Below are 21,026 nucleotides of genomic sequence, written 5' to 3'. Positions count from 1 at the left end.
TTTAACAGAAATTATTCCATTAATTATACCCATGTTAATTTGGGTTTTTGTTTTATTAAAATTTTGAACCAGGAAGGCGTTCTATTGTTTCTAAATACTGTATATCTATATTAAAAAAGTGCTTTAACATTCATCGTATGTTCAAAATATTTTCCTGTATCTTACAAGTTGACTTTTTATGTGTTAGATACAAACTGCCAGGACAATGTTTGAATAGTGACTTTTGATCGTGTGTAGAAGTGAAACGGAAAGCTGGTGATAGGCTTTTATCTCTGTTCCACTAGTGTTCTTTGCTCGGCGTGACATAAATACACATGCTTAAGTCATGTACAATAATTTCATCTGCCTACGCAGTCAACGAGAAGGATCAGCCTGACTTATTTTCAGTAACATAATCATCAGCAGCCCAACGGAGCAGCTTCTATGCATAATTAAGCCTTACTGTAGTCTGAGGGTTCAGTGACATAATGTCACTGGTCATTATGTTTTTGTATTTCAGAGACTGCTATCCGATTGGTTCTTATGTTTTTCAAGAAATGGGAGCAAGTGTATTTATATAGCTCAACACCTTTTCTTGAAGGTTTTCTTGAATAGGATTTAGGAAAAGGGCAAATAGGAGCTTTTGAGCATATATAATGTACTAAAACATTTCTCAAATGTGACAAAACTTCTTTTTTTATAAGAAATGTCAGTTTGCTTTTCCTTAGAAATGATGGGAAATAGTGATTTCTAGCCATAAGATTGTATTTGAGCTTCACAAAAATCATTAAAGCGTGTAATATATCTGTAGATAAAATAACAAGTTATTGTGGGGTTAATATTTTTGTATGTCTTAAAATTTTCTTAAATGTCTTTAAACCAGGCTCTGATATCACTTGCGTGTCTAAGCCTTCTTGTTTTTATATTTGGTGATTTTCAGAAGTGAATCCTGGTTTCACTTTTGCTTACTTTGTGGAATTTCAAATGTTTTTCTTTACAAACTTTTAAAGGGTCTATAAGCTCAATTCTTTATATGTTTAGTGCATAGTGTATTGTATTTGTACATTTTCACTTCCATAAAATTTATCTTATAGGAAAAACCACCAACCACTTTGAGAGCCATCATCAGGGTGCTTTCCAGCATCTAAAAAGTGTGATACAGCAAGATGTTATTGCATTGCCAGGAATATTCCACAGCATGGCAGATTTTAATGTTTTTAATACTTTAAAAAAAAATAGTTCTTCCTGTGAGTGGGGTAACCTTTTCGAAGATCTGACCAGTAATTTGGCCCACTAGGGTGTTCAACTTGTCTCCATGGAGATAGATGCAAGGAGTTTAATGCCATACTGTGAAACCTTTCAGGGAGAGCAATAGCATCACCAGAAATGTTACATAATGCACTTTAATCAATCGCTTGTGAATCATCTAAACCAGGGGTCACTTTCACTGAGCTCCAGTTTGAGAACATTGCCACAAGTCCAACTTTATGGCATTTCTGCCATTTCGCCACTTAATAATTATAATATATATATTATTATTATATTATAACAGCAGGTACACGGTCAGCGGGCTCGTGGATGCGGGTCGAGCGCCTGTTTGTTTGGACAGGACGGCACTTGGGTCGGTGTCCGCTTATTAGTGACCTGGGATCTAAACAAATCAATGATGCACTTGTGTTGGACTCTTGTAGATCCCAGAGGAGCACGACCTGGAGAGTCAGGTGAGGATGGAGCGGCAGTGGAGGTTTCTCAGAAACACACGAGTGAGAAGACAGAGCCGCAGCATCACTCAGAGAGGTAAATGAACTACAAACAGGGTTAAACCATGATCAGTACACTTGTATGTGTCCTTCATATGCAGTTTAAAGCACTCGCCACACTTCACTTGTGATTGTAGTTCCTTTTTAAAAAGAGTGCAGTGAATATAAATATTAGTTATCAGTGACCTTCTTAATGATTCTGTCTAAACTGGTTATCAAAATGTCCTCTTGAGTTTTACCAGCAATTCTATATTACTTTGACTTTGGCATCTGTTCAGTTGTCATTGCCCTGCAGGGCTCCACAGATCAGGGGAACGTCTTGTAACTATCACAATAGATTTTTATTATTAGTTGTATAACTCTGACCTTCATGAATAACTAATTATACTATGCAAAATTACTGTACTTTGACTTGAGTGAAACGGGCTTGTAAAGGCTCATGTAAAATCTCACTGGTCAACGGTTTTAATTCTTCCTCTGATTAAAATCTCCACAGTAGCATAAACATCCTCCATTATTATGAGTCAGACAATTGCACGCACAGACTCTCTATAAACCCGGAGCACATAACCAGTTTTCTTACAGGCATTTTTTCAAAGTGAATAGTTAACAGGTTAACGTCATTGCATTCCCTCCTTTCGCACGCAGTCACGAGTCGATTGACGTCACGGCTCACGCACTCGTCTCATCTTTTTTTCTCACTGAATTTCCCCTGTATCCCCCTGGTGAGAAGTGTGCTAGGGCTGCCCTCATTCAGTCTGTCGAGCGGAGGAGAGAAGACACAAGGAGGGGAGGAGGAACACGAGGGGGAGATGCTGCCTAAACTGCATAAATTACTCTAATGTACAAATCATCAAGAGGTTAAAAGCTAGTTCTAGTTACAGTGTAAGTTAATCATTAGTGTGTAACTGCTGTGCTTTTTCCTTCGGACACAATGATCTGTGTTCACAGGGAAGTTACTGTTGCATTAAACAAAAACTAGTACCAAATCAAGCATCTCTGTGCGCTTGGTAAAACGTTACTAAGAGCCTAAATCTTGTCGATGCTTCTACGAAGATGCCCTGAGTGAGCCGCAGGACTTGTCTCTGCCGGACTTTTTAAAACCTTACAACAACATAGGTCTAACTGAAGACGCCCACACGCCTCCAGAGTCCGAGGGGGGGTTCGTGTCCGTAGAGCTGCCCCCACAACGAGTCCCGTCTCAGGGCAAACTGAGCTGTGACATCTGTGGCCTGTCCTACTTTAGCTCTGTTTTTAATCTTTTATACTCTTGTATTGTCTTTTATGTCTCTTGTTTAATTTCAATGTATATACTTTGTGCTTCAAATTTTTTTAAATTATTTATTTTGTATGAAAGAAAAACACAGATCTTTTTTGCTTAGTTTTTTTAGTTAGTAAGCAACAGCAGAAAGCTTTACGCATTATTTCCTTGTACTTTTTATTCTTTTGTGCATGATCGTTGTAGAATATAGAAGAGGCAGTGTGGGTCAGATGGTGTTTGAGTTAATTTTCAACATTTTAAAAGAGATGCTGAATAGTTTTTGGCCAGTTTCACACCACTGTCCCTTTGGTCCCTTTTTTTTAGCTGTCTTTAGTTTAGTCAACTACTGCCCTTAAAATAATATATACGGGTAGATTTTCTGTTTGACTATTACAGCAAAAGTCATCATCAAACTCTATAATGTAAACCCCATGTATTAATGAATTTGAACAATGGAAACCAAACGTTATCTATAATTCATACTTATATTCTGTTGTAATTACACAGTATCGTCAACACTATTGTTTGTTTGACTTCTTTCTTTCTGCTGCAATATTCATACTTCTCACTACACATCGCCCAAATCTGCGGGGCTTGTTTCTTGTTTTTGCTTGGTACTTGCCCTAAGGAATCGATGTCTATGAACCTGTTTTATCCAAAATCTGTTAGCGCATTTTTCCCTTCTAACCAACTCTACAGCTGCATATTTAATGAATTGTGATAGATTTCTTTGCCTTATTCTTGTGATTATAATCATCTCCAGAGTATGTTCAGGTAGACACCAAGGACAGCGCGGGGAAGCATACACGTGTAGTTTCCATGGCAACGTACGGAAAGCCGGTGAACGTTATTTAGACCTCCTCTCTTCACACGTGCACCTCCTTGTTATTTGGATTGCTGTAATTTTTAATTTGTCACACAATCACTCAGGATTATTGTGCATGTACAGTCGACACATCAACATTTGTATTCTTCCCTCCACCAACTGGTACCTTTTATTTTGAGAAGTCTAATGTTTCTTCTCAAACTCAAAGAATAACAAAGAGATGCGTCTGAATTGTGCTGAGCGTTTGACCAGAAAATTGAGGCAAAAAACCCAACAAGTTTGTATTGAAACAAATCAATGTAATCCCTCATTTATCCAGGGAGTGGTCCATGGTGGAAAAGGTTTCAACGGTAGTCATCTGGACACTGTTTTAGTTGTAAACTTTTTTTGGAATCCAAAGTATATGTAGCTTCAGTTTGGCGGTAATAAGGGACTGACTTAAGTATATTTCTAAATGAAAGTGTGAAAGGCGATGTACCTGCATTCTTAATTGGTTTTAAAAATTTGTAAAACAGAACTACCGGGTAGTTAATTTTTTATTCGTGCATGTTTGGACATTACAGACTTGGAGTTTTTCAGAGCTGTCATAAGTCATACCTTCGATTCCGTGAGGACAGCATTATTCCAACAGACACCAAAGTCTCCTTCAACAATGACAAACACTGGTTCACACCAAAACTGAGGCAGCAGAAGGAGGCAGCGCACAGGGCCGGTGATAGAGAGCGATGCAAAGTACGGATTTAGAAGCGAGGTGTCGAGAGCTAGATCCAGCTAGCAGCAGTTCTTGCTTCTCACCAATTACAAGCCCAGAGCTCCCCTTTCTGCAGACGACAGAAAACTGGCCCAGAAACTCGACTCTTTCTACTGCAGATTTGACATCCCCCTCCCCCACTGTGGAAACCTCTGCCAACCTAACCCTGGTTCCCCCCACCTCCCCCACCACTCTCACAGTCCAGGAACAGGATGTATGCAGACTATTTCGGAAATCCAACCCTCGAAAAGCTGCTGGACCAGACAGTGTCACTCCGGCTACAGTAAGACACCGTGCATGAGCTGGCTCCTGTCTTCACTGACATTTTTAACACCTCCCTGGAGTCATGCCATGTCCCAGCCTGCTTCAAGTCGTCCATTATTGTCCCTGTCCCCAAGAAGCCCCGGATCACTGTACTTAATGACTACAGACCTGTGGCGCTGTAGCCATGAAGTCATTTGAGCGCCTTGTCCTCCCCCACCTCAACTCCTTCACCTCCCCCCTGCTGGACCCCCTGCAGTTCACCTACAGAGCCAACAGGTCTGTGGACGACGCCATCAACCTGGCACTCCACTTCATCTTGCAGCATCTGGACACCCCGGGAACCTGTGCCATCCTCCCGGCTCTGCTCCAGGACAAGCTCTCCCAGCTCAACGTGCCTGACTCCACCTGCAGGTAGATCACTGACTTTCTGACAGATCGGAGGCAGTGTATGCGGCTGGGGAAGAATGTCTCAGACACACAGACTATCAGCACAGTAGCTCCACAGGGCTGTGTACTTTCTCCCCTGCTCTTCTCCCTGTACACAAACTGCTGCACCTTCAGCCACGACTCTATAAAACTGATCAAGTTTGCGGACGAAACCACCCTCATCGGGCTCATCTTGGACGGGGGAGTCTGTCTACAGGAGGGAGATGGACCGACTGGTGTCCTGGTGCAGCGGCAACAGCCTGGAGTTCAATGCCAAGAAGACGGTGGAGATGATCGTGGACTTCAGGAAAGTCACAGTCCCCCAGCCCCCCCTCACCTTCAGACTCCCCCATCTCCACTGTGGACTTCCTCCGTTTTCTCGGCACCACCATCACCCGTGACCTCAAGTGGGGGCCCACTATCAGCTCCCTCATCCAGAAGGCCCAGCAGAGGATGTACTTCCTGCAGCAGCTGAGGAAAGTCAAGCTGCCAATGCAGATGATGGTGCAGTTCTACACAGCCATAATTGAGTCCATCCTCACCAGGGACAAACAGAGACTACAGAGCATTGTGCGCTCTGCTGAGAAGGTGATCGGCCGCGGACTTCCATCTCTGCAGGACTTGTACGTCTCCAGGGCTCTGGGACCTGCAGGTCGGATCACAGCCGACCCTTCTTACCCTGGACATGGACAATTTGAGCCACTCCCCTCAGGCAGGAGGCCACTCCCCTCAGGCAGGAGGCTATGGTCCATCCGGACTTGAACCTCCCGCCACAAGAACAGTTTCTTTCCCTCTGCTGTTGGACTCATGAACACTTCTTAAACACTGTCACTTTAACCAGAATTGAATCACTCACTGCACTGGTCTCTTTCTGTATGTGTGTACATATTAAGTCTATTTTTTATTTTTATTCTATTATATTTTTTTGTCTGATAGCTTGTTGTTATGACTTGTTCATTGTTCGTTGTTTTATTGTTTTATGTTGCATCAAACCACCAAAACAAGTTCCTATCTTTTTAATTTTGTTCATTGACAATGGTAATAAACCTATTCTGATTCTGATCTGATTCTGATTCTGATAATGTATTGGCAGTGTGTGGAACTGAATGCATGTACCAAAAATACATACGTACAGTACAGTACAGTACATTACAGTACAGTAGTTTCACACTGCAGAGTGAAGACAAAATGGCCAACAAGTGCTATGCATCTCTGGGAACTTCTTCAAGACTGATGGAAGACCATTTCAGGTGACGACCTCTTGAAGCTCATCAAGAGAATGCCAAGAATGTGCTAAGCACTAATCAAAGCTAAAGGTGGCTACTTTGAAGTTCCTAGAATATAAGACACATTTTCAGTTGTTTCACACTTATTTTTAAGTATATAATTCCACATGTGTTAATGTATAGTTTTGATGCCTTCAGTGTGAATCTACAATTGTCATAGTCATGAAAATAAAGAAAATTCTTTGAATGAGAAGGTGTGTCCAAACTTTTGGTCTGTACTGTACATACACACACACACACACACACACACACACACACTTAGTATAATGCAGTGTTAAGTTGATTCTACAGTGTTTTAGTTCTTTAGTTTTGCATGGAGCATTGGCAGAACTTTATACTGTAGGTTGATCTGTTAATAATGGTCCTAACTAGTTGTTACTATGCTGATCATCTAGTCTTTCTGGGGTCGATAACATAATAAAACAATTACAAAGTACAATTAAACATGATTTAAACCAAACTTACGTGTTATGTGTTTAAAATGAAATTATCTACTACTTTCTATAATTTAGATTCCCCCATAACTAAAAGGAAATTGTCGTGCACAGTTTTCTGCAATGTTTCTGCATCAGTCCCATATGCGTGTCCTTGGGTTCTTTCGTGCAGGTATTTCCCGCCTGGACGATCAAATATTCATCAACCGAAACCCCGGCGTCCCGTCTGTGGTCAAGTTCCACCCCTTCAACACCTGCATCGCTGTGGCCGATAAGGACAGCATCTGGTCTGTTACTACTCACGCATCTGCATGGTTTATTGCTAAAGCTACACTGAGTATTTCTTTACACTCTTAAAATACAACTGTATATCCAATTTTGAGGGGAAAAATCCTGTTACCGGTATTTACAAGCAAAAAGTATAGTTTATTCTCAAATGATTAAAACTGTTAGCTGGGAAAATGATGTCTGGATAAAAGTATAGCATCAACCCTTTTTTGTCCAGTCATAAACCAAACCTAATTTTCTGTAATAAATCCGGTATTTGACATGTCAACAAAGTTCACTAATTAAACTAATGTCATAATTTCTGAAATGTTACTGACGGTTTAATTTGTTAATCAATAGTTTCAAGAACACTTTTGAACTGGTGTCTTACCTTTAGACTTTATTTTAATTTCTAAGATAGTTTCTGGATTCACCAAAATCTTTTCCGGATCCCTAACCCTCACAAATAAAAAAAAAAGTGGGTGTGCGGGGTATAAAATCAAGCCCTGGTTGCTGGCATCTGGTTTGTTAATCCACATCATGGCAAGCTCTGCAGGTCTTAATTTGAGAGTTATCTATGTTAAAAATGTGTGCATTTGTCTTTACAGTTTCTGGGACTGGGAGAAAGGCGAGAGGTTGGACTATTTCTACAATGGAAACCCTCGATACACACGGATCACAGCCATGGAGTATCTCAACGGACACGACTGTTCGCTGTTGTTAACGGCGACAGGTAAACAACACATTTGCACATTGACATCGACGAAGTAAATGCCTGTTAAAGTGACACTGCTTTACTTATCAACCCTAAAACTGCTATACAATTATCAGAATTATGTTTGACACAATCGTCTGCCTCAACTATCTTAGAGTATATTCTATTCACAATTTAAACAATGTATCAGCTCTTGACCCTGAAATGTGTTCTAATCTGTGATTCATCAAAACTCCATCTGAATCTGTTTCTTTCAATGAGATTCCTTAAAGCGCTGACCCATATGAACTGGTTTAGTTTCTTCCCATTAAAGTCTTCTGGCTCTTGGGGGAGAAAAAGAAAAATGTGTGTCTAATCTGTGAAAATAAATGGATGAAAACGTGCTATATTGTTAGACTGCAAGAGCGCATTTTTGCCAGCTAAAGGTTGAATGTTCCCTGTAGCAGCAATGCATTTTTCCATTGTCTCCTTAAGCAAAACACTTGCAATGCACATCATTTTATCCATTTTGTGTGAGTGTGACAGAGGAGTGAATGGATCAAATTGCAAGACTTTGTCTAGATTTGCGCCGTTTAAGACAATTCCATTTTATTTATAATTTCTATTAACACTTCTTACTAGTGTATACTGACATAAAATCCCTCTTTAATCACCTGATTTCTATTTAGTGTGAAATAGTTCATTCGTCTGTCCCTCTCACTTCCTTTGTTTTAGTTCACACGTTTGTTTCTATTTTTTGAGCACCACCTGCAAATAACTGCACATCTTTTCACACCTAACAACAACGGAGCGATTTCCCAAAATGATTTAGTACTTCCTCTCAGTGTAAGCTCCCTGAATGTTTATGCCCACCAGCAAAGTCCCAAATCTACAAATCGACTCATTTGTAGCTGCGTTGAGTTTTAAATACTTTACTTTTTCAGCTCCAAAATGTTGCTGAGGGCTTTTGTTTATTCAGCAGCATTTATCACCTAAATAGAACAATCACCCTCCATGGCTTTGTCCTCATTACACAGGTAAACTCATCAATGCTGTGACACTGTACTGAAAGTAAATACTGTTAATTTGTGTAAATCTAAACTCTTCCATCCAGTATGATTCAGTAAGACTGACATTTTCTATATTCATTATTGTGGGGTCATTGCTTCTTCACTGCAAAAAGTCTCAGGTTTGTTGGGAGTATTTTTGTGTGGACGTTTGTGTGTGTTTTTAGTCTAGATTTGAACATTGTCAGAGTAGAGACCTGTCTCACATCTTCTAGAAAACTGTTCCAGACTCTGGGACCAGCAGGAGGCCGGTCCCTGAGGTCCTCAGAGTCCGAGATGGTTCATATGGCAACATGTCCAAGATGTACTTTGGTGCTAGGCCATGGAGAGACTTGTACACAAGCAGAGCTGCTTTAAAGTCTCTTCTCTGAGCCACAGGGAGCCAGTGCAGAGACCTGAGAACAGGACTAATGTGATCATACTTCCTGGTTCTAGTCAGGACCCGAGCAGCAGCGTTCTGGATGTACTGCAGCTGTTTTACAGCTCGTTTGGAGAGGCCAGTGAGCAGGCCGTTACAGTAGTCTAATCTACTGGAGACAAACGCATGGATAAGTCTCTCCAAATCAAAAAAAAAAATTAGGCACTATTCCTATTGATTTTTATTCCGTTTTGGACGATAAAAATATTTTAAAAACTATAAAAGCACCATAGAACTCTAATAAATACAATATACAAACAATAGGGGATACAATTACATACATTTATTTATTTACTTTTCTCAGGATAAATTAAAATAATAATTCTGGTATAATCTGACTGCATTTTGTTGTTTTGTTCAGATGACGGAGCTTTGCGGATCTGGAAAAACTTTGCCGACCAGAAGAACCCAGAGATGGTGACCGCGTGGCAGGGGCTGTCGGACATGTTGCCCACCACCAGAGGTCAGCCCTCAGCCGGCGCCCACAGTAAAGACCAGTGCTACTTCTACTATTATCACCCATCTGTGCTCCCATAGTGTATTCAGTCTCCCATAGTGTGTTCAGTCTCCCATAGTGTATTCAGTCTCCCATAGTGTGTTCAGTCTCCCATAGTGTATTCAGTCTCCCATAGTGTGTTCAGTCTCCCATAGTGTGTTCAGTCTCCCATAGTGTGTTCAGTCTCCCATAGTGTATTCAGTCTCCCATAGTGTGTTCAGTCTCCCATAGTGTATTCAGTCTCCCATAGTGTGTTCAGTCTCCCATAGTGTGTTCAGTCTCCCATAGTGTGTTCAGTCTCCCATAGTGTATTCAGTCTCCCATAGTGTATTCAGTCATCATGTTTTCATACATCATGCATTCACCTCCATAGTTCAAGATCACATACTCAAACCTTGTTGCTGCAAACACTTTGGAGTTGATGCCCACATTGATCAGTCTTGTTTGTTGCATACATCTGGCTTGAAATTTCTTTGTGAAGGTGCAGGGAAACAGGAAATCCTAAAACAAATCCCCTGTGCGCAAAGAAACGATAAAGAATTTCAAAAATATTTTAGTTTTATTGCGCCTTTAAAATAAGTCACAAGACACATCAATGCTGAAGTAGTGAAGTTAGGGCTGGGTATTGTCTAGTACCTCACGATATGTAAGTATCCCAATAGTAGCTATGATACGTGTCCTGATACATGCCTGAAACTGTTGTTAAAATTAAAAAAAAAAAAATATATATATATATATATATATATATATATATATATATATATATATATTGGGATTATGTAGGATAACAAAATGCATTGGATTTGAAATGTTCCCAATTGCCTAATATATGAAGACTTTTTAACCTTAATAGATTCAGGCTTAAAGTCTTTAGGCAGAAGTCAGCAGGTCAAATAACTCGGCAATTTTAAGGAATTTATGTTGTTTAAAAGCATTACTACATAAAGTAAATCTCTGTATCAAGTCCAGGTCAAACTGTAATTTAAAGGTGCCCTGTGTAACTTTTCTGGTGAAGAACAGGCTTGTCTCAATGTTTTAGTGTTTTTTGCTGAACAATATCTCGAAACACGCCTCCGCATCTCCAAAGATCCGACCAGTAACTTGACCTGGCGGTGTCAATAACTTAGTATAATGTTTTACACTCCACTATAAAACTTACATAGTGCACCTTTAATTTATGTACTTGTACGTAACATACATATTAACACAAACCTGTTCTAACTCTTTGGAAAATCAGAAATGTGATGGTCTCTCATTAGAATTTTCCCAATCCCTCCACTAACGGGCAAGTTGCCACATACAGGACATAACACACCTGTCGCTGCAATGTTGTCATATTGTTGCATTTATGGTAACAAAGCGTGACATTAAGTTACACAGGCTTGTTGGCGTACTTGTGTGTTGCCACCAGTTCATATTTCAGTAGTTGTGTGCACATTTTGAGCCCTGGCTGACACCGGGAGTACACACTTGTCAGAGAACTCCACGCCACAGTGTTGTGACAGCTTTTCCTCTCACCTGCTCCACTTCTACTCTGCCTCTGGCACTTTCACAGCCACTCTTTCTGGGTCAGGCAAGTTTTTCGGGGAACTGCGACAGCCGGATGAATTGCCGTATACTGCCTGAATTCGTGATACGCCGCATTTTCTCCAACATAAATTACAACAGTTTTAAAGACGTTTACCAGCATTAGCGGTTTGTCAGGTATCGGTGTGAAGCAGGAGAAGTGCCCGTTTTGCTTCTAGTATTTTAAGTTGTGTTATATAGTGTTATTTATCTATTTTGGATTGAACTGATTTCTTAGTAAGGTTATCTTGAGATATACATGTGATTGTCCTGTTAGTGGATATATTTTTTTTGCACAATATCAAAGCACAATTAAATATCAGGATACGTGGCAGAAAATCAAAAAGGACAAGTCGATCACACAGATTTAGGAATTTAGAAAGTCAATTTGTCTTGCACATTTGACATTTTAAAACATTACTGAAAAAGAGGTTCACAAGATATTCTGTTAATCCCAATTGGCAATCTTCCAATATTTTTCTTTATTTATATTCCTGACAAAAACCTTGAGTGGGCCCAACATATCAATATTTTACGTTTTCCTTTCCTAATGAATCCAACCTTTTCCAGGGGGGAAACTGAGCATTTGTTTTACCCAGTTTTACACAAGTTTGGATCCAAGATTATTTTTTCCAGAACAAAGCATTTATTCTTTTTTGAAAAAATCACTCCATTCATCAAAGTGTATCTGTTCATCCTGGAAAGCACCTGACTTTTTTACTGGCTTTCCCACAATTTGTTCACTCTTGGTAAACTATAGTGCTTGAATAAACAGAACAGGGTTTGCTGGAACATTCTTTGAAATAATCATCTCTACTGCTTCTTTAACTTCTTCCCAAAAGAGTCTTACCTCAGAACAATGTCACTTTAGCGTCAGCACACTTACCTGTTAGAACGGGTATAATTCAAATTCAAGTATGTAATTCCCATGTCCTTGAATCGACTTTGGTTTAGTCCTCATTTACACCTCATCTAGTGTGTTTACTGATGATACTCTGTTGACGACATATCTATGTTTAGCTTGTGTATCACTGTTCTAGTATAGAACACGTCATTCGTGTATTTGGGTAATTGGAAGCAACGAAATCCCGAGATGTCATAGTGAGTGACTGGATCGGAGTGATGCGCGCGGAGCCGTATGCGCACAGTCAAATACATCATTACCAAAGCTCGGCAGCGGCACTGAGGCTGCACACACTGACTAACTAGCACCACTGTCTATCTGCCCTGACACTCTGGTCCTCTCCATGGACTCCTCCACTTCCAGGCCCGTTTTGAGGGGGACTTTAAACATTTAATGGTGTGCTTGTTATCTGCCTGGATGTATTGCAACTGACAGCTGTTGTGTAGGTGCCGTTTTCAGACTTCAGTGGAAACTTCGAGTTTAATATTGAGGTGGCATCGATACTGGGAAGTTTCACTCTGGAGCTCACTGGACAGCTGGTAGTTAACGAATTGGGTGGAAAATTACTGTACTATACTGTACAAATTGGCCTGCTCCCTGGTTTAGTGATATGTGTGATGTGAGTCAAGTAGAAAATGTGCTCTCTTTTAAGCCCATTAAAGACAAAAATGTGTCTTAAGTAGGTGACGTCAAGTTACAGGTCGCAAAATGTTACATAAGTGACTTTCCACGTTAAGTTCGTTTTCAACTTAAAAAAAATATGCAATTTGGTCCCATAGCTCTGAAATGTGTATATGTGGGCTCTTAATATGAGCCAGAAGGTGATCAAAGGTCAAAGAGGAGAGAGTCTCACTGAAGTCAACAGGTTTTAGGACACTTTGGGTTCTTTCATGTAAAGTTTCATAAATGAGACCCGAGATCTGTGGAGAGGTGACAAAGCTAAAGTTGGGATGGAAGAATCATTTAATGCCATACTTTGGATATAATATAATAATAATATATAAGATAATATCCCAGGCACAGCTTTTACCTCTCCGAGGAGACAAGCAGGTGACATACCCTCCTTCAGAAAAGTTGCATATTGCGTCTTTAAGACCTGCCACAATGTCTCTTAATGAAATTATGTACTGTCCCATTGTCCATCCACATAATTAAACGTACTATAATTTATAATTTACAATGCAATTTAAAGTAAAGACATTGCATATGAATATTTAACAGGCTTTTTCTTTCAATAATGAGCAATATAAATGTTTTAACTGTGACAATTCATGTAATATATGCAGTCTGTGTATCCTCCACCAACATTTACATTTCCTCATTGTCCCTTAACAAAATGGCATTAGTATGGCATTACACTTACGGTACACATTGCATTTATTTTAGCAACTTTTACTTTTCAGAGTCACCACACTTTTAATTGAGAAATATATTTGAGAGTAACAGTAACTTGTACTTCAGTTCAGTACAAATTGTGTGAGTACAAGTGACAAAGGATTTATGTTTGTCTTTTTTTCAGATGTGTTTGTGTCCACGTATCTAATCATAGAAAATACCAGATTTTGAGCATTGTTTGTCGCTCCAATTACATCAACGTCAAATATATCAAATGTTACGTTCAGACAGTTACTCTTAACGGTTACTCTTGAGTACAGATGTTGGCTACTCTGCCTTCACTGCTGTTAGGATAATTTATGTTTTTGTTATTTCCTCTTGTAACACACTGTGTTTACTGAATCTCTTGAGGTGTAAATTATAGGCTTGTGTTTTGAATATTTCCCATTTCAAGCACAGCCTCAGCAGCATTAATAATGTACAGGACCCAATGAAATATTACACAAAACTCCTTTCTACTGCCAAAAAAACTTCTTTCTTACAAGAATGTGAAAGCCATCCCGCTCCCTGCTTCATTTTCGCTTGTCTGTCAGTAATACGCTGTTTTGTGTCATCGGTGAACCATCCCTGTTGAGTCCTTTATGTTCTTATGTGTGTCATGCATTTTTGGCTGGTTTTGACATGTGTTATTTTGTGTTGTTTCCCACATCAAAAGGCTGAACGAGGCAACATTCCCTGTGATATGCACATCTATTGGATGTGACACAATATGGCTTTATTTCAAGTGTAACAGTATCAGAAAGCTTATTTGAATTTGCCTGGAGATATTGTACGATGTTTTAACCAAATATTCAGACTTTTGGATTCATGATGTGCTATAAATTACTATTACTACTATTTGCTCTTATACATTTCACAGTAAGACACAGTGAGGTTGGTCTGCATTGCTTACAGAACACCCCAAGCTTATTAATAAAATTCATCCAAAATCCTTTCCAAATCAACTTTGTTTTTTATAAAATGGGCTATAGAAAAAAACATGTTGCACAGTATTTCTCATTACAGACAATAAGGATTATATTTTCATATACAACATAGATCAAATAAGGCATAAAACAAAAGATTAATTAAATCAGAAATGAAAGTTAACTTTGGGCATGGCCTTTCAATAGTTGAAGAAAGTTCAGTTTAGTAAATGTTTAATTGTAAGCATAGCCAGTTAAAATGTCTGTATCTGGACATAACTAAAATTATGATATGAATGATAAAATGAAGATTGAATTTTGATATAAGTTTAACAAAAACTAAGTATTTCTCCTCTCTTTCCTTAATCCTGATCTTGTCCTTTGCTGTGATTGGCTGCAGCCCTCAGTCACATATGTTGCTGGAGACAGTCCCTCATCACCACAGCCTTGTAGAGTTCTCATTACTGGTCTGAAATGATTCATGTTTGTTTCAGAATATTTGTTGCTGCATTCAAAATTAATCTTATGAAATACTCCCCTTCGTGATACTTTTAAATGTCTCGGTAAAACTTCTGAAGCTTTCGTGTGCAGTTGCGTAATAGTTCTCCTCGTTCATCCTTTTGCCCTTTTGGAGAGCCGATGTGAGGATGTACGTTCTCTTGTTAGAATACAGATGTGCGGGGCCAACTTTTTAGACTGACAAGAACATACTGCAGTCATTTTCAATAGTCAAGATCTAAATTAGCAACCAAAATACATCAGATATAGAGGTGGGAAATATATCAAAATTTAGATCATACTGTTTCTGGTATTTAAAAAAACTACAAAAGCTACAATAAGAATTCACTAAAAATAAGTTAATGTATGTTATAAACTTGTATATAGGGCATAAGGTGATATTTACGCTCTTCTGTGATTCATTATACAGACACTATTCACATTTGTCTGATAATTTATCCTCTACTACTGCATTTAAAGACGTCATTTAACACATTTCTGTTGGAGTGACATAATATTGTCTGAATATTGTTGATTGCCTATCCTTCATCAGAGTTACAGGTGATATAAAAAGTCTACACACCTCTGTTAAAATGCCAGACTTTGTGAATGATTCAGTTTGAAAAAATAGTAATCTTTTGGGAGGGTGGAGTATGAATAAAAACAAAAATAATGTGGTTGCTTAAGTCTGCACGCTCTTAAACTAATACTTTGTTGAAGCGCCTTTTGATTTTATTACAGCACTCAGTCTTTTTGGATGCCCACTCGTCTTTGCACAAATGCTACAAATCTGTCGGGCGTTTACTGTGCACAGCCCTCTTCAGATTCAGGTCTGGGCTCTGGCTGGGCCATTCCAAAACTTTAATCTTCTTCTGGTGAAAAATTGGATTTGGCTGTATGCTTTGGGTCATTGTCATGCTGAAAGATGAAGTACCTCTTTATGTTCAGCTTTAGCAGAAGCCTGAAGGTTTTGAGCCAACATTGACCGGTATTAGGAACTCTTCATAATTCCCTCCACCTGGACTAAGGAAAACAACCCCAAAGCATGATGCTGCCACCACCACGCTTCGCCTTTGGGAGACTTCAAATGTGTTTGTGCCACCTTACCCCATAGCCCAGACATGTGAAGGGTACAGGAGATTGTTGTCACATGTACTACACAGCCAGTACTTTACAGATGCATCTCTTTTAATGATGCAGTAGGCCTCCAGGCAGCTTCCCTGACCACTTTCCTTCTCGTCTTTTCATCAATTTGGAGGGACGCCCAGTTCTTGGTAATGTCACTGTTGTGCCATATTTCCTCCACTTGATGATGACCACTGTGTTCCATTGTATATCTAAAGCCTTGGAAATTCTTTTGTATCTTTCTCCTGACTGAAACCTTTAACAAGGACATCCCTCTGATGCTTTGGAAGCTCTCTGTGGACCATGGTTTGGCAGTAAGATGTGACTGAGAAACTGTGAGGAAAAGCCTTCTAGAATGGCTGAACTTTATTGTGGGTTAATCAGGGGCTATTTAAAGGATGCAGGAGTGTACTGACTCATTTTAACACCAGTTGGAATGTGATTGGTTGATTCTGAACACAACCATACCCCCAGTATTGCACACGTATGCAACCTTTTTTAATAGCATTTCAACCTAATCATACAGGTTATAGGTCACAATACATCACAAAACCTGGCATTTTAACAGGGGCGTGTAGACTTTTTAAATCTGATGTATGTATTGTACTTCATAGGTACTACATGCATTTTAAATATGAACAGAAAAATAGAATACAATGTTCTTTGCTATAGTCCAGAATACATCATACAAGTTGACCCATAGTTTTAGTTTATTGCAATCATGTAAAAGTTATCCATAATAAAAAAATAACTGTTGAAAAATTTAAAAGAAGCTGCATTCCAAAAAATGCCATTGATTTAATATGGGAAAGCCTGCCTTGTTCACCCTTTTTGTGTTGTTTCTGTGTGTCTTTGTTGATGTTTGCTGCTCGGTCGGGCCGTGGCTAATCTTTGGCTTGCTCTCTGTTGCTGCTGCCCACTCCCCTCCCTCCTTTACCCCCGCCCCGCTCACAGGTCTGGCCAGAAGAGTGTCCATCTATCTGGACAGGAGTAAACAAGGAGGTGAGTGTCCTGTCCGCAGATCGCCACAAGCATTTTCTTTCTCTCCATTTCTCTTTTTATTCCAATCACAAACACGGGTCATATGTAACCTTTTCCCATAAGGCAGCATTGATTTGTGCCTTTCAGCAAATTGTTTTTCTTAAAGTGCAACGTGAGGTTATTGCGTTTAGATCCAAGGGTTGTGTGTGGCTATTACGACCGTTTGATAGTTATGCCTGTTCTTAGCTGAAATTATGACTAATTCACATTCATTCTGAAGGTATTCACAGATTCCTTCTCTTGCCTACATGTATTTGAAATGTACGTGGGTCTTAAGAAACTAAACAATTACATCACAATAATTTCTCTTGCATTTTCTCTCAATAACCACAGCAAGCCACATCTTACATAACTTTTGTACAACTTCAATGGCGATACTTCTCTCAATTATAAGACTTGAATACTTAGTGACATTGAAAAGTTTGAAAACTCGCAGTATAAGATGGTTACTCCCTATTACATTCAAAGAGGAACTTTATAAACATCGCTTCATAAACATCGCCTTTCAGTTCTAATAATTTGCAAATACCATCTTTGCTTTGAAGCTGTAATTGATAAAGAGTCTGTTCTCCTTTATGTGCTCCAGTTCTGCGGTGGCCTGGTGTAATTGCGTGTTGCTGGTGTGTGATGCTAATAGTGCGGTCTCGCCCGGCGGATCAGCCGTTTGCCTCCAGTGGGGCTTGTCTGAAACGAGGGACTGTTGGCATTAGTATTCAAAGCAGGGCTGTGGCGGGACCAAAAACAGAGGGTGGCTTTACACAGGCCAAAACATCCTGATGCAGGGTCACTGGGTTAAAGGAGTCGAATAAATATCTGGACAAGTGCATTGATGAGAAACCAGGAGACAGGAAAACATAAGTCACCAAAAGTCAGAAAATGTAGCTTGAAAAGGTCACTAAACACAAATACTTGTATAGTGTTTTGTCCACACCTGCCTGCAATGGAGACGAGGCTAAAACTCCCAGTAAATAAACTTCATAAACAAGTTTTATATGATGACTGACGAGAGTCTTTTGGGCCTGCCTCGCTTTAGGTTACACTTTATGAAATAGACAGTCTCTGATATAGCCTGTAATATCATAAACAGCAGATGTGGCAGTAGTTGGTAGTACTAAGAAAAACATAGTTGTATGTAGTTTTATGTACATATTGTTAACAGTAATGAAAGTTGTGATTGTAGTAGTAGTAGTAAGCCCAACACGCACCAATAATTCCTTCACCACCTATGAAGGACGTAACGAGGCCGAGTGTGATCAACTGCATAGTGTGTAGGGGAGCATTCTATATTTTAAACACCTTTCTTAATTCTATTAGCGTCCACTAATTTGCGTCCTTGAATTTATTGTGCTTAGAACATAAAACACATAAAAAGAGTCTATTTTCCTTTGTCATGACGCTTTGTCATCTGTTTCCCAAATGAAAACTCATGACCAAACAGCACTCTTTTAAGAAAGATCTATGACGGCCTATGACCCTCTCTAGAGCAAAGAAACACACACTGCATACCCTCCGCCGGTTTACTATGAGAGACGGAGGGATTGATGTGCGCTGGGCTGTAGTAGGTGTTGGATTATTAACTTTAGTTGTAGCAGTAGCAGTAGTTTGAAGAAACATACCCTGAATTTTCGCTGTCAGAAAAAGTACCGATTTGAGGAGAAACTTCCCACACAGGACAAACGGAGACATGCTGGAACTATGAGGGAAACAAAACACAAACATCATTATCTGGTGTGGAGTTGGAGAAAGCCCAAGCACAAATAAGCCACATCACTGAGAATTAAACTTGAGCCAATCTAATTACACCGTTATCCTCATACTGTCGATCATCTTTTTCTCACTCTTTCTTGTTCTGTGGGAGTTTAGGGTTGGATATCTCTGTTGTATTGTCCTTTTTACTTGGCTGCACTGTGGAAACTAGGCCTGGTCTCTGTGTGGCTTTGGGGAGACAGACTCTGTCCTGCTCCATATCTGCGGCTGCTGCCTCGTGGCTTGTTAATAAAAGGCCCAAATCCAAAACCGATTTGGTCTAAAGCTAAACAGAAGCACAGCGGTGGAAGTTTGAGACCTTAAGGGAGGACACCTTTACCTTTAGCAAAACTCATCTGAGCTTTTGCAAAAATGCTACATTTACTTGTTGTAAGAAATGCAAACAAGTGTTACTTTTCTCACTGCCAGTGGGAATATAAAGCCTCCTTGGAGTCATGTGTTACTATTAATCCAATATTATTATTTGTCCATATGCTCATGTTGGCCTCTTTTATTTTGGTCTACAATAGCTTTTCTTTAATTAGTAGGCTTGGGAGAGGCAACCAGTCTTGCAATTACATAAATAATATCCAGTCCAATTTTTTTATTCATATTGCACTTTACAAACCTGGCAATCTTCTCAAAGTGCTTTACGTGCCCACTATTCTTTTTTTAGGCCACAGCTGTTTTACTGACCTCACAGACCACCAATGATTTAACACATTTATTAGACAGGACAGTATATCGTGAAAGTGGAAATGCATATAAATTACACAGTAGTTATGATTTACAAATAATTATACTAATAACTCCTTATTTTGATAAATTATTGTCAGAAAAATGTGGCAGTTTCATGTAAATTGTCCTCACATTTTCGTTTGAATGTTGCTTTTTGATGACATAGATAAACAGATTCTATTTCATAACTCTACTTTTTTATTTAGTTTTTTTAAGTTTTAGCTTAACTGCCACTTGACTGACTATGATCAATATTTACAACAGAAAAACTAGAAAAACATGACACTTTAAGTATTGTAGTTTTCAATATATTGCCATAACAGCTGTTGAAAGGGGAAAAAAACTATTATTCCACTAAAAAGTTCTGGTTTTATAAAAGTGCCCTCTGTTGCAACCTCTGCTGTGTGCAGATTACGTCATGTTAAAATAGAGGAGCGTGAGTCGGTGCTAATCCTGGAGGAATCCTGAAGGAGGCTTTTAAAGCAAACAGGACGGAGAGCACAGAGGAGGCTGCTCTGAGGAAAAGAGCTCGGTTTTAATGAGCTTCAGCAGACGGGGATCCACTCCATCACTGCAGATAATGGCACACTCAGAAAACTCACAGGAAACTGCTTTGTCCACAGACACTTGAGTCGAGGGAAACTGCTATATTAATGGATAAATATATCACAAATTAGAGCAGCACAAGGGTGGGATTATGAAGCCCATCTCCATCCAGACCACTTTTATTGGCGTTAAAGTAGCTGCTTGCACTTTGGCCTGAGGAGGTGGCCAGGGACAACCACTCTGCTAATAGCAGAATTAAAACAACAAAACTGATCAAACTGCTGACATTGTTACATGGAAACCGGTTACCTACAGTGATCTAAGTATATTGTTTAAAGTAAAAAATGCTACAAAAGAGAAAAGAAAGAAAACAAAGTTTTTAAAAGAAAAACTTTCAAATAAGGGTAAAAGGTGATATTTCATCACATCTGTCTGATAATTAAACCTCAGCGAATACATTTAAAGACGTGTTTTAACATATTTCTGTTAAATATTGTTATACATTTTTGTCAATATTGCCCACGACTAAAACACATTTATTATCCTATGACCAGCCTAATACAGAACCACACAATTTACATGACAAAATTCTCAAACCAACTGAAAAACTATTTTGGTTCAAATTATGTCCTA

At 39.3% G+C, this 21,026-nt stretch overlaps 1 protein-coding gene across 5 annotated transcripts in view; it reads left to right on the top strand.

Moving 5' to 3' along the window:
• Positions 1 to 21,026, top strand: part of rptor (regulatory associated protein of MTOR, complex 1) — a 219,273-nt gene that overhangs the window by 173,162 nt on the left and 25,085 nt on the right. For 2 of the 5 annotated variants that reach the window (XM_072462410.1, XM_072462405.1), the window contains exons 26-30: positions 1,671 to 1,776; positions 7,160 to 7,274; positions 7,863 to 7,987; positions 9,795 to 9,920; positions 17,277 to 17,324. In XM_072462410.1, coding sequence (XP_072318511.1) covers positions 1,671 to 1,776; positions 7,160 to 7,274; positions 7,863 to 7,987; positions 9,795 to 9,920; positions 17,277 to 17,324 — 520 coding nt within the window. The remainder of the gene's footprint in view (positions 1 to 1,670; positions 1,777 to 7,159; positions 7,275 to 7,862; positions 7,988 to 9,794; positions 9,921 to 17,276; positions 17,325 to 21,026) is intronic. The other 3 variants (XM_072462406.1, XM_072462409.1, XM_072462407.1) reach the window with 3 other exon arrangements.

This window comes from Eucyclogobius newberryi, unplaced genomic scaffold (assembly GCF_026437365.1).
Source record: "Eucyclogobius newberryi isolate DKJ021-1_F unplaced genomic scaffold, fEucNew1.0.hap1 SCAF_4, whole genome shotgun sequence".
NCBI classification, from domain to species: domain Eukaryota; kingdom Metazoa; phylum Chordata; class Actinopteri; order Gobiiformes; family Gobiidae; genus Eucyclogobius; species Eucyclogobius newberryi.
Note: the sequence above shows the minus strand (reverse complement) of the source record. Positions and strands in the feature narration are given on the sequence as shown.